We start from the raw sequence: 14,146 nt of genomic DNA on the forward strand, positions 1-14,146 counted from the left end.
GCAGCCCTTGGGCCCGCTACATATCTATGAGGCGTTTCTCAGCCAGCGTTTATGTACTCACAAAACCCATTTTCTTAGCTATGCTCTATGTGTAGCTAATGAGACTAACCTCACTAGAATGAATTTGTCCTCAGCACAAGAACCAGTGACAGTCTGTCTGCAATCTGATCGAGATTGTAACTGCCCTCAATCCCACAGCTCTGTCCTAAGTTGTCTGTCCTAAGTTGTCTGTCTCCTGTGAAGACTCAAGGGATAGAATCAGCTCCAGTGGCAAGAATGGTCTGCAAGGCCAAAGCTGAATCCACCAAGCCAAGAAGTACATGGGGTTCTCTCTGAATGTCAGGAACCAAAGTGTCTCCCCTCAAAATCACTCACGTTAGCCTTTTCCTCGTGGCAGTTGGGTTTTGGTGAGAGGGGGCACTTGCTACAAGTTACTTCCTGTCCTGTTGACCGTACTTCTCAATTATTTCTAGACATTTCGACTCTGGAATCATCACAGAAGAAAAAGAAGAAATCTAGTCCACAGTCTCCTGACACAGCAATGGACCTGTTGAAAGCTATCACCTCCCCGCTGGCAGCAGGGGCCAAGTCCTCTAAGAAGGCAGGGGAGAAATCCTGCAGTTCTTCAAGCCATTCAGAGAGCAGAAAGGAACACCACAAGAAGAAGGGCAACGGCAGCACTGGAGAGCCCTCCCTGGATGACAGCAATGCCCACAAACCCAAAAGAATGAAGCCATTGTACGTGAACACAGAGACGCTGACTCTCCGAGAGCCTGACGGCTTAAAGATGAGACTTATTCTCTCACCAAAGGAGAAGGGGAGCAGCTCAGTGGAGGAGGAGGCTTTTCAGTACCCTGCCCAACAGGCTTCTCTGAAGAAGCCCTCCAAGAAATTAGCTCGAGAAGAGCAAGGTGCTTTACTCCTAGGACACGAGCTACAGAGCCTCCTAAAAACGGCCCGGAAGAAGCACAAGTCATCCTCGGACTCGCACTCCTCTCCTGGCCCAGAAGGCTGTGGGTCGGATGGCTCCCAGCTTCCAGAACCCCACAGTGCCAATCTCGACATCACAGGGCTTGACCCAATCCTAGTGGAGTCAGAGTCGTCCTCAGCTGGGGAGCTGGAGGCCGGGGAGCTGGTGATAGACGACTCCTACAGGGAGATCAAGAAGAAGAAGAAGTCAAAAAAGAGCAAGAAGAAGAAGGACAAGGACAGACACAAGGAGAAGCGGCACTCCCGGACCAAGAGGAGCTCTACCAGAGAGCATGGCACTGCCCGAGAGCACATGCTGGTATCCAGCCCTGCCTCCAGTATCCCCACCCTGCCACTTCCTGCTCTACACACAGACGGACATGGGGAGAAGAAGAAGAAAAAGGAAGAAAAGGACAGAGAGAGAGAGAGGGGAGAAAAGGTAAGGAAAAGGGGTCTTGATGAAACAGGTTCTTCTTTGAGACCTTGGCTTGAGCCAAGGCAATGATAGCCACCATTGAGCTGGTAAGATAGCACCTGGAATTGGCACAAGGCAAAAAGTATTACTAGTGGCCAGATTTACCCAGGGAAAAGTGACAGCAGTTTAATCATTCCTGGCTTCTCGTAACAGAGCTGTTCTCCTAGCCTGTTGATCAGAGGCTTAAGGACACCATGACTCTTAGAAATCATAGGAAAGGTACCCTTTGGGTCATCTTGGAGGAGAAATCAAAAGTAGTAGTAACCGATCAAGTTAATAAAATGAGCTCACGACTTTGTCGTAACTGGTGTGGGTTGAGACATCCCTTCATCTTCTCTTTGTCTAGTCTACCCTTTCACTGTTGGAGCGCTTACTGTGTGATTAGGGGCAAAGATCAACAGGGTACAGTTCTTTCTTATTTTATTTATGTGTACTTTTATGTGCTTGAGTTCTGTGTGTCAGAAAAAAGCATCAGCCCTCTGGAACTGAAATTACGCATGGTTGCAAGCTGCCGTGTGTCTGTGTCCTCTGTAAGGGCAATCTGTGTTCTTAATGGCTGAGTGTCATTCCAGCCCAAGGGCACAGTTCCTGACCTTAGGGAGCTCCCTGTCTATTGGGGAGATGGGACTGAGAGGCTAGTCACCTCACTACCTGGGAAGGACTGCAACTGACCCTGTTAGAAAATTGATAACCTATCTTTATTGGAAATTTATAAACTCAGAGTTGGGGGTGATGGCCCGTTCAGGACACTCCCAACACTCAGGACACTGAGGCAGGAAGAGGAAAAGTTCAAAACTAGCATAGGTAAGACTCCATCTGAAAAAAACAAAAAAGGAAAAATAAATGTATAAACTCAGAAATAAAATGAGGAAGTCTTATGAATATATTCCACGAATGAATTATTAGAGCCCTAAAGGAAAAATTTATGATTTTTTTCCCTCTCAATAATAGAAAATATAATTTTGTTGCCTAAAACCAACCATACCGTTCTCTTCCTTTGTTTATATTTCTACAAAGTAAAATATATAAAATCTGAAAGAAAAGCAACTAAGAAAAAGGATAACCAACCATATTTATATTTAGAATTTGGGTACCACGTGGAATATAAACCTGGAACCGTAGGCACCAGGAACCTGGGGTAGGGGAATTCATCCCAGCCTGGGCTACATAGTAAGACTTTGTTTCAAAAGGAAAAAGAAAAAACCAGAAACGGCAGATATGGTAGCAGGTACTTGGAAAACAGGATCAGGTGAATCAGGTTCAAGACTAGCTTGTGTTACATAGCAAGACTTTGTCTCAAAGTTTAAAATAAAAGGAAAATAATTGAGGAATGACATTTTTATCCCTGTTTATAAAGGGCAGGTTACAAGCTATTTTCCCCACGTACAGTGTGCCTTTAAGTGTACGGGTGTGGATGTAAAAGCTATACCTTGGGTACAAGAGTCCTCGTGAGCAGACATCTGGCTACGGCAGGTTCTCATTTGTTCATTTGCAAATTGTTTTATGAAATCCAGACGGATACTGTGTGTGTGACTCAGCCCTGCCTATGACAGGAGTAGATGATAATGCCATAAACAAATCCCAGGGCTGAGCATGGAAGGCAGGACCTTCAGAAGTGGCTTGAAGAAGAGAACTGAGGTTAAAAGAAGGCGTGAACGCAGAGGTGTTTAAATCGCACAGGAGCTGACCACTGGCATTCTGCTCCTCGTATTTCTCCTGGACCTCACCACATTCCCCACCCCACCCCCATCCCGTGCCTCAGATCTTTGCGTCATGGCAGAGTCCATCTTCCAAGATCCACACCTTTTCGGTTTCCCTCTATATTCCCAGCCAGCCCAAATTCAAAGCTAAATACTTGCGTCTTGGTGTTTTATGATGTTTGCTGAAAAAGAATTAAAGGAATTTATAGTGAGCATCATATGCCTTTGTTTAAGAGTTCTCAGTTGACATTTTGCTTTTTGGTTTTGGTTTTGGTTTGGTTTGGCATTTTGAAACAGGATCTAGCTTTGTATCCGTAGCTGGCCTTACACTTGAGATGATCCTCCTACCTCTACCTCAAGGGTGCTGGGATTATAGGGTCACCGTCATGGCCAGCTTCAACGTGTGCGTTTATTAACTTGAGTTGAACATTCATTTCTAAGGCTCTTTCCTTTTCCTTTCTTTCCTTCCTTCTTTCCTTCCTTCCTTCCTTCCTTTCTTCTTTCCTTCCTTCTTCCTTCCTTATAATTTATTGACATGCTCTGCTCAAGAAGGTACCTTGATGAGATTATCACCTGTGGACTGACTTTTTGTTTGTTTATTTTCAGATAAAACTTACATAGGGCAGAATGCTACCATCTGGTGATTTTTGGCAAATGCACATACCTGTGTCACCACACCTTTAAGCTAGATACTACCTCATTCTACAGAGTTCCCTGGCCCCGCTGTCCCACTCTTAGCCTTAGGGCTGACTTTTACATTTCCCTCTTCTCTGTGTTAACCTGACAGCCCTTTTTGGTGACTGTCCTCCGTCAGCATGTCAGATGAGTGGGTGCACAGACGAAATAGTATTGGGAGGTAGAGTAGGGTCAGATCATAGAGAACCTCTTAAATGAAAACTAAGGCAGTTTTTTTTTTTGGTTTTTTTTTTTTTGTTTGTTTTGTTTCGTTTTGTTTTGTTTTGTTTTGTTTTGTTTTGTTTTGTTGGAGCTGGGGACCGAACCCAGGGCCTTGCGCTTCCTGGCAAGCGCTCTACCACTGAGCTAAATCCCCAACCCGAAAACTAAGGCAGTTAACGATGGTTCCTAAGGCGCATTTTGGTGTGCTTCCCTCTGGTAATTTGAAAATGAAATGACAGAGCTAGTCAGGGACAAGTAGAGTCCAATAGACCACCGGCAGGCTAGGATCGCAGTAGTGCAGAGGACAGGGACAGAACCCTGGGAGAAAGGGAGGGAGAGTCGGGAGACTGAAGGAAAGGTAGATGTAACAAGCGGGAAGCTGGAAGCAGCTGAGGTGTGAGGTGAGAGTCTTGTCTGAATCTTCATATGCACATGTGATGCTTCGTTACCTAACCTAGGCAGACAGTAGTTCCCTGTGAAGTGCAGAGTGAACCTTTTCCTGAGTCTTCACATACAAAAGAATATTGGGACAGAATGGCTCAGAGAGTCAGAAAGGGCACTTGCCACCAAGCCTAATGACCTGAGTTTGCTATCTGGGTCCACACGGTAGGAGAGAACTGACTCCCACACGTTGTGCTATGACCTCTCCACTGTGACACTCTCATGCACACACACACACACACACACACACACACACACACACTCATAAATAAATGTTTTGGCTTTGGTTTTTATTAAATCAGGAAGGAGGCTGGAGAGATGGCTCAGCTGCTTGTTTAGCTCACTTGGATTCTCTTGCAGAGAACTTGAATTTGGCTCCCAGCATTCACTTTGGCTCACCACTGCCTATAACTCCAGCACTGGGTGTTCTGACGTCTTCTGGTGATTTTTTGTAACTGCACATGCGCATACATACTTAATAAAAAAAAAAGTCTAGGGAACGGATCATCCGGAAATAGGAAGAGCGTTTCGGGCATGCTCCCTCAGTCTGAAGGTGGATACTGACCGCACAGGCACCTCGGAGGAGTGCTAAAACTTCAGCGGTCCACCTCACCCTAGATTCTGTGATGGAGTAGAGCAAACATAAAGATGAGAAGAGTCGCCGTTTCGGCAGATGGTAACTTCCGTTGAGATTTCTGAGAAACGAGCATAGGGACGCATAGGGAAGCGGGTTGAGAAGCCAAGACCACTGCGTGTGAGTCCCGCACTCCCTGGGTTTAGAAGTGGGATGGAGCCAGCGATGGCTCGGCTGGTTTGTGTGCCTGTGGAGGAATCTGCCAACCTGAGCTCCCCGTGAAGTCCCGTGTAGGAGAGGAGAGAACTGGCACACAGGTTGTCTTCTGACTTCCACATGCACAGCATGTGTGCTCCCCCCAACAAAGAAATAAATTGTAATTTAAAAATCTTATTTAACAGAAGCTCTGTGATGTTAGACAACATCTACATCTTGCCCAGGGTAACATCAGTATTCAGCTTAGGGCGGTTGAGGATTAAATGCATGTAAACTCATAGGGCCTGCCCCAGCCACTGTTGCATGTTTTAGATGTTTTCAAGGGGAGAAGCCTCCCCTGACAACTGTCTGTAGAAAGATGGGGTTTTCTGGGATTGCCGTGATGTTAAAAAAAAAAAAAAAAAAAAAAATCAAAACAAGTAAGTGCCACGTGTCTCATTCCCAAAACTTTAGGTTCAGTCCCTAGCACTGTGAAAAACACTTAAGACGCTGAAAACTAGGAACCTTTGGGAATTTTGTTTTCACTTTAATTTAGGTAGCTTTCAATAAATGCTAGTTGTTAAAATCATTACCTAGTCAGGGAGTGATCTGTGTAACCCAGAATTTGGGAGACTAGTTGAAACTAGGGTCAGTCGAATGTGTGAATGGGAAAGAGGGGATGCCATGGGCCTGGTTAGTACTAGTTAGTACACCAGAAGGAAGAGGGGGCTCACAGCTGACTGAGACCTGCTCTCTATGAAATAAAGAAATTGTATAATGATATCTCCATTTCTACCTAAAGTTAATCCCATTGGGATAGACGTCTTCCTTTTAAAAACTTTTATTATAGTTATTTGTGTGTGTGTGTGCGTGCGTGTGTGAGTGTGAGTGTGTGTGTGTGTGTGTGTGTGTGTGTGTGTGTGTGTGTGTGTGTGTGTTACCACATGCTTAGGCATTGCTTACTGGTTTACTGAGAAAGTCAACTCTATGATACAGTTAGACCTAGGACAGCCCTGTGTAAGTTCTCCTTCTGGCTAAATCAAGGCTGAGTAAGAAGAATAAATGGTAAGAATTAGTATCTGTTGAGTTCTTGCCTGTGTCAGTCTTTCCAAGGCATTTTATCTATTAGTCATCAATCATAATTGATCAGTACCTCATTTGACAAAAGTAGGAAATAGTGTGGAGCCAGACTTCAGCCCAGATCCCACCTCTCTCCGTGCTTCTAACTTTGCACAGACACACACACAAAGATTTATGCATGCTCACTGAGCACCACGTTCATTTTCCTGTGCTGGGGAACAAAACCTGTTTAAGGCCTTGTGCATTTCGGACAAATGCTGTACCACTAACATCACCCCAATCTTTGGGGGGTTTTGTTTTGTTTGGTTGGTTGGTTTTAATATATAGCCCAATCTGTCTTTGAACTTATGATCCTCCTACCTCAACGTTCAAAGTGCTGAGATTACGGGCAAGCACCACTATCCCTGTCCCATAGTCCATATTTGACAAAGCTAAAAGTATTTTATAAATTCAAGAAAATGAAATATCAGAGATAATCATGATGGCACATGTCTGTTATCCTAGTATTTAGTCTGAAGCAAGAAGAGCACAAGTTTGAGGCCATAGTGAGCTGTGTAACCAAGCCCTCAGTGTGGGGCAGTTGAGCATCCTGGTGTTACACATGTTCTATTGACAAGTGTAACATTGTCTAATTTAAGAATCAAAGAGTTTCAAAAACTAAAGTCTACATGAAAACAGCTTTTAAAGCTTTCGGCACTCATTTCACACATTAGATTAAGCACAGAGACTTTGAAAGATCATGTGTAACACACATGTGTGTAGGTGCATGTGCCTTGGCACACATGTGTAGGTCAAAGTACAACTTTCAGAATCTGGTTCTTTCCTTCCACCATGGGTATGGAACTCCAGTTGTCAGACCTGTTGAGCCATCTTGTTCCCAGGGGACTGCTTTTGTGTATCTAATACATTGCTTCAGAGGGAACCGAGGTGCCATGGGTTGTTGGGGTAGGGGAAGTAAAAAGGTGGTAGGGGGAATGAGAAGCAAAAATGTAGGCATTATAAACATTTCCAGAAGGTCACAGGAGGTCAGCAGATAGTCATGGTCAGCAGAGGCCCTAGGACCCTCTCCTATTCCTTCATAGACCTGGCACCCAGTCTCTTCACTCACAGAAGTAATGGAGAGACTCCTGTGGGACAGTAGTGCTCGGTGCACTCTCTGGCCTCTTCCACACACTGCTGAGACGCTGCTGTCCATTGAGTCCAATCGATACATTCAGATATGTCCAGCACTGTATAGAGTCGGGCACTTGCCAGATGCCAAGGACAGAGAGGAGGAAGACAGTGTCAGCTCTCCCCGGTTTCGGGTTTAGAAAGAGTTAGTGTGAAGACCTAACTAACCCGTGGTCTTCCTTTCCCTTCAGTCAATTTGGGTCTTAGTCAAGTGAGATCAGACAAGTATCAGATTCTTTTTTTTTTTTTAAATTTATTTTATTTATTACATGTAAGTACACTGTAGCTGTCTTCATGCACACCAGAAGAGGGCATCAGATCCCATTACAGATGGTTGTGAGCCACCATGTGGTTGCTGGGATTTGAACTCAGGACCTCTGGAAGAGCAGTCAGTGCTCTAAACCACTGAGCCATCTCTCCAGCCCCCAAGTATCAGATTCTTGTGTGGCCCCTGCTTTCCTGTGTTCATGGGCTACCCTACTGGCCCCTAGTCTAGTACTCTGGCTCTCAGTCTCATTCTTTCAGCATAAAATTTACCTCAGTTGAGCAAAGCTTAAATAAGTACAAAATGATTTTAAGTGTTTCCTTTCTAGTTAGTTGTTGGTTTAATTTTTAACATTTATTTATGTCGCTCTGCCGTCTGTGATGTTTGTTCCTCACTGCCACCCAATGTTCCAGATTCCCAAAACACACACACTCACATGCGCACACGTGCGCACACACACGCACATGCACGCACATGCACACACTCACACACGCCCACACACGCGCACATACACCCACATACATATGCACACACACATGCACACGCACATACACACACTCATACACACGCACACGCACACATGCCCACACATGCACACACGCACATGCACACACACACACACAGCCTGATATTTAATATGCCTTAAACAGCACAGAGGCTGCGCCCCTCCCAAACTATCGTCTGGGTAGTTTCCTGCCATGCAGATGCACCACTGGGACCCCTGCTGTCTTAGGGGCCAGAAGAGGGTATCAGATGCCCTGGGACTGAAGTCACAGATGGTTGTGAGCTTCCGTGCAGGAACCTAATGGGGTCCTCTGGCAGAGCAGCCCCACACCCCATAATTGTATTTTTTTTTTTTTTTTGGTTCTTTTTTTCGGAGCTGGGGACTGAACCCAGGGCCTTGCGCTTCCTAGGCAAGCGCTCTACCACTGAGCTAAATCCCCAACCCCCATAATTGTATTTTTTAAAAAGGGTTCTTATATCATCTTTTTAACCGAACATCAGAATGCTACTTTGATAGTGAGAGAGACATAGAGATATCTAGGAAAGACAGATTTATGACTTAACTTCCCTGTCACACTTACTCAAGGGGATAGATTCTTAGGGTAGAATGAGTGACGGGTGAGGTGTCATGAGACGTTTCCCCCCAACCCCATATATCATGTTATCATGTGTGTAAGTGTAGTGAGACAGCTGGGGTGTGTGTGTGGGGGGGTACTGTTCTGTCCTGGTCCCTGTAAGAGCATGGAAAGAAGGGTCTTAGTTAAGATCCCTTTAGGAACGAGGCTAGAGAGACAGACGCTCAGCAGGTGAAACATTCACTACTCTGCAGAGGACTTGATTTCAGGTCCCAGAAGTGCCTTGACTCCAACGCCAGGGCGCAGACACTTCTGTCCCCCACAGGGCTTCCTGTGCACGCATGCACTTGTACATATGCTTGCTTGAATACACACATACAGACAGACAGACACACACATACACACATGCACGCACGCACACACACAGGCACACATAATTTGAAACAAAATAAAGTGTTTCCTAATTCAGGGCAATCAACCTGTTGCTGAGTAAATAAAGATGCTAGATATGGGACCTTTACTCTCGGTTGGTTACTTAGTATTTTTTTGGTTTACATGCTACTACATGTGCATCATGTAGTGTCACAAACCGCACACGGCTCTCTCTGTTACAGCATGGGCACCAGAGATTGAACTAGGTCGTCAGTCAGGCTTGGTGGCAGGTGTCTTAAACTGCTGCTCTTTTGCTAGCCCAGACCTTTATTATTTACTTTTTGTGTGCTTGCTTGCTCCTTTTTTCTTTTTATTGACGATATTTTTTCACATAACATATCCTGATTATGTCTTCCCTTCATCTGTTCCTCCCAGTTCCTTCCCCCTCCCCCATCCAGACCCACTTCCTTTTTCTCATTAGGAAAAAAGCAGGCTTCTAAGACATAATAATAAAATATTACAAAGTAAAATAGAATAAGGGGGAAATACTACATTACAGTTTTACAAGACGGAAGGAAAATAGCCCAAGAGAAGACATAAGAACCAGAGACCCACCGTTCACATGCTCAGGAACTCCGTTTAAAAACTAACCTGGAAACCCTAGTCTGCTGAGGTCCTGGTACAGCTCTGTGTAGATCCTGTGCATGCTGCCTCAGTCTGTGAATTCATGAGCTTTGATCAGGTTGATTTAGAAGGCCTTATTCTCATGGTTCTCCATTCCCCTTGGCTCCTATGCTCTTTCTGCTTCCTCTTCCAAGGGGTTCCCTGAACCCTGAGGGGAGGGATTAGATAGGGATCTCACTTAGGACTGAATGTTCCGAGACCTCTCGTTCTCTGTAGTGTCTGGCTGTGGGTCTCTATTTATTCCCATCTGGTCCAGGAGGAAGCGTCTCTGGTGAAGGCTGGGCAAGGCATTGATCTATGAGTACAGCAGAACATCATGAAGCCACCTTTTCTTTTTTTAGACCAGCATTGTTTAGTTTTACCCTAGGCCCCCTGGGCTATCTGGTTTCTGGTTCTTGGTCTCCCAACCAGTGTCAAGTATGGGTTCAGCCTCATGGGATCAGATATCGGCTGGTTACTCTCACAACTTCACGCCACTGTTGCCTTAGCCCCTTGCAGGCGGGGCACCACTGTATGTCAGAGGGTCTGTGGATGGGTCGACCATCCACAATACCTTCCTGTATCAAAGACACGACAGTGTATGGTTGAAGGCTCCATGTGGGCCCCAGTTCACCTTCTTCTTTTTTTTTTTTTTCTTTTTTCTTTTTTTTCGGAGCTGGGGACCCAACCCAGGGCCTTGCGCTTGCTAGGCAAGCGCTCTACCACTGAGCTAAATCCCCAACCCCAGCTAAATCCCCAACCCCCACCTTCTTCTTGTTCAATGAGCTATGCGTGTGTCGTACTCAGCAGTGGGCCCTGTCATTCTGTGGAGAGCAGCCTACAGTCTCAGTAACAGTTGGGTTGTTTGGGGTTTCCTTTGACCCCTTTGACCAACAGCTTCATTTGGAAATGAGATGGCAAGTTGGGACTCTGTTTTCCCATTGGCAGTTTCATATAGATCAGGGTTTTTTGTTTGTTTTCGTGTGTGTGTGTGTGTGTGTGTGTGTGTGTGTGTGTGTGTGTGTGTGTGTGTGTGGTGTGTGTGTGTGGTGTGTGTATGTGTGTGTGGTGTGTGTGTGTGTGTGTGTGTGTGTGTGTGTGTGTGTGTGTGTGTTGGGAAGCTTCTACTGTATTAGGTTTCCATCATACCACTCAAATTGCCCTGAATTTTAGATGTCTCCCTCTGTATTCCGTCCCTCATCCCCCTCTTTCTTTCATCCTCCCCACCTAAGCCTCTCATTCCAGCCCCCATCCTTCCATCCATAATTGTTTATTTTATTTCCCTTTCCTAATCATTCTATCTGTACCTCAGCTCCCTAACCTGAGTGGTAGCTTGGTTATCATAGCACATGCAAGTGAATACATTACCTTATTTGTCTTTGTGGGTCTGGATTTCCTCGCTCAGGATGGTTTGTTTTGGGCTGGAGAGATGGCTCAGTGGTTAAGAGCACTGACTGCTCTTCCAGAGGTCCTGAGTTCAGTTCCCAGCAACCACATGGTGGCTCACAACCATCTGTAATGGGATCCGACACCCTCTTATGGTGTGTCTGAGGACAGCTACAGTGTACTACTCATATACATAAAATAAACAATTCTAAAAAAAAAAAGATGATTTGTTTTCTCGATTTCCATCCCTTTACCTGTGAATTTCATGATGCCACTTTCTTCAGTGGCCGAGTAATGCTCCACTGTACCACATTTTCTTTATTGGTTCTTTTTTGTCGAGGGACGTCTAGCTTGTTTCCAGTTTCTGGCTATCAGCAGTGAACATAGTTGAACAGTGCCTCTGTGGTAGGATGAAGTATCCTGTGTGTGTTGCTGAATCTTGACGTGGGTCTATTCCCATCTTCCTAAAGCCGCAGCACGCATTTCCACAGTGGCTGTACAAGTGTGTGCACTCATGCACTAGCCATGCATGAGTGTCCCCTTACTCCACATCACCAGCACAGACTGCCACTTGTTTTACTCATCGTAGCCATTCTGACAGGTAGAAGATGAAATCTAAAAGTAATTTTGGTTTGCATGTTTCTGATGGCTAAGGATATTGGTTGAACATTTCTTTTAAGTGTTTTTCTACCATTTGTGAATTCTTTTTTTTTCTTTTTTCTTTTTTTTTTTTTTGGAGCTGAGGACTGAACGCAGGGCCTTGTGCTTGCTAGACAAGCGCTACCACTGAGCTAAATCCCCAACCCCGCGTTTGTGAATTCTTATTTAGATCTGTATTCCATTTTTTTAATTGGGTTATTTGTTTTCTTGATTTGTGTTTTAGTTCTTTATGTATTTTGGATATTTGCTTTCTATTGGATGTGTAGTTGGTCAAAATCTTTTCCCATTCTGGATGCTGCCTCTATGTCAGAATGATGGGATCCTTTCCCATGTAGAAGCTTCTCACCTTGATGAGGTCCCACTTACTCACTGCTGGCCTTAGTGTCTGTGCTTTCTGTGCAGAAAGCCGTCTTCATTACCGGTGCATACAAGGCCATCCTCACTCGCTCTTCTCAGGTTCAGTCTCGTGGTTCTGTGTTGAGGTCTTTGGTGGATTTGGAATCTTGTGAAGAGTGATAAGTATCGATCTGTTTGGATTCTTCTACATGCAGCTGCCAGTTTAACCAGCATTATTTGTTGAAGATGCTATCTTTTATTTCAGTTTGTATTTCTGAACTCTTATCAGAAATCAGGTATCCAAGGATTAATGTAGGGGTCTTTATACAATTTGATTCCATTGTGATGATTTTTTTTATCATAGCGATGCCTCCCAGTTTTTTTTGATTAGTCAGTATTGTTTACCTATTCTGTGTTCTGGGTGTGTGTGTGTGTGTGTGTGTGTGTGTGTGTGTGTGTATGTGTGTATGTGTGTGTGTGTGTGTGTTTAAGTGAGAGAGAGAGGGACAGGGACAGAGACAGAGAATGAGAATTGGCCTTTCAAGCCCTGTGAAGAATCGTGTTGTAATTTGATGGGGATTGCATTGAATGTGTAGGTTGCTTTTGGTAGCATGGCCAGTTTTGCTGTATTAGTCCTGTCAACAAATGAGTGTGGGAGATCTTTCCTTCTTTTTTTTTTTTTTTTTGGTTCTTTTTTTCGGAGCTGGGGACCGAACCCAGGGCCTTGTGCTTCCTAGGTAAGCGCTCTACCACTGAGCTAAATCCCCAGCATCCTTCTTTTGATATCTTCATTTTTTTCTTCAAAGACTTGAAGATTCATCATACAAGTCTTTCACTCGCATGGTTAGAGCTACCCCAAGATATTTTATGTGATTTGTGGCTATTGTGAAAGGCGTTGCTTCCCTGGTTTCTTTCTCGGTCCATTGCCATTTGTACTACTCTGTATTAGCAGGATTAGTAATTGTTTTAGTTAATCTTGTATCCAGACACATTGCTGATTTTTTTTTTTTTTAATCAGCTCTAAGAGATCCCTAGTGAAATTTTTAGGGTCACTTATGTATACTACCATATCATCTGCTAGTAAAGATACTTTAACTCTTTCCTTTCCACTATGTTTCCCTTTGATATTCTTAGGTTGTCTCATTGCTTTAGCTAAATCTTTAAGTACTCTATTGAATAGGTTTGGAGAAAGTGGACAGCCTTGCCTTGTTCCTGATTTTAGTGGAATTGCTTTGAGTTTTTCTCCACTTCAGTTAATGTTGGTTGTAGACTTACAGTAAATTGCCTTTATTATATTAAGGCACATTCCCTGTATCCCTAATCTCTCCAGGATTTTTATCAGGGGTGGGGTATTTCTTGGGTGTTGTTAAAGGCCTTTTCTACATCTGTGATACAATCATAGGGCTTTTGTCTTTCCAATTTGTTTATATAAAATTTCCAATTTGTTTTATATTGACTAAAACCATCTGACCCTGGGCTTTTTTGATTGGGAAAATTGTTTTATTTTGTTTTTTGAAAATGAGTTTCTCAGTTTAACAGCCCAGGCTGTCCTGGGACTTGCTTTTAGACCAGACTGGTCTTGAAATCAAAGAGGCCTACTTTTGCCTCCCAAGTGCTGGGATTAAAGATCACCACAATCAGCAGTTGGGAGGCTTTTAATGACTACTTCTATTTCACTGTGGACTATATGTCCTTCTTTTTTATTTCTGATTTTGATGATTTAAATAGTCCTGACTGTAACTGTGTTTTTATGCTGGCATCCGGTCTTCTGGGTTTGGGAAAATTGTAATTCTAGGTGCTGATGTCTAGTCTTGTATTGGGTGGAGAGTGTTCCTTGGTTTCCTCTCTGGTTCTTAAGAAAGTGTAGTGGCTGTGAATAGCCCT

At 44.3% G+C, this 14,146-nt stretch overlaps 1 protein-coding gene across 8 annotated transcripts in view; it reads left to right on the forward strand.

Annotated features, from left to right (window-relative positions):
• Hmgxb4 (HMG-box containing 4) overlaps window positions 1-14,146 on the forward strand; it is a 38,644-nt gene that overhangs the window by 5,881 nt on the left and 18,617 nt on the right. For 5 of the 8 annotated variants that reach the window (NM_001415031.1, NM_001415032.1, NM_001415030.1 and 2 more), the window contains 1 exon segment: window positions 474-1,408. In NM_001415031.1, coding sequence (NP_001401960.1) covers window positions 542-1,408 — 867 coding nt within the window. In that variant the 5' untranslated portion in view covers window positions 474-541. 8 annotated transcript variants of the gene reach the window in all.

This window comes from Rattus norvegicus, chromosome 19, assembly GCF_021556685.1.
Source record: "Rattus norvegicus strain SHRSP/BbbUtx chromosome 19, alternate assembly SHRSP_T2T, whole genome shotgun sequence".
Lineage (NCBI taxonomy): Eukaryota > Metazoa > Chordata > Mammalia > Rodentia > Muridae > Rattus > Rattus norvegicus.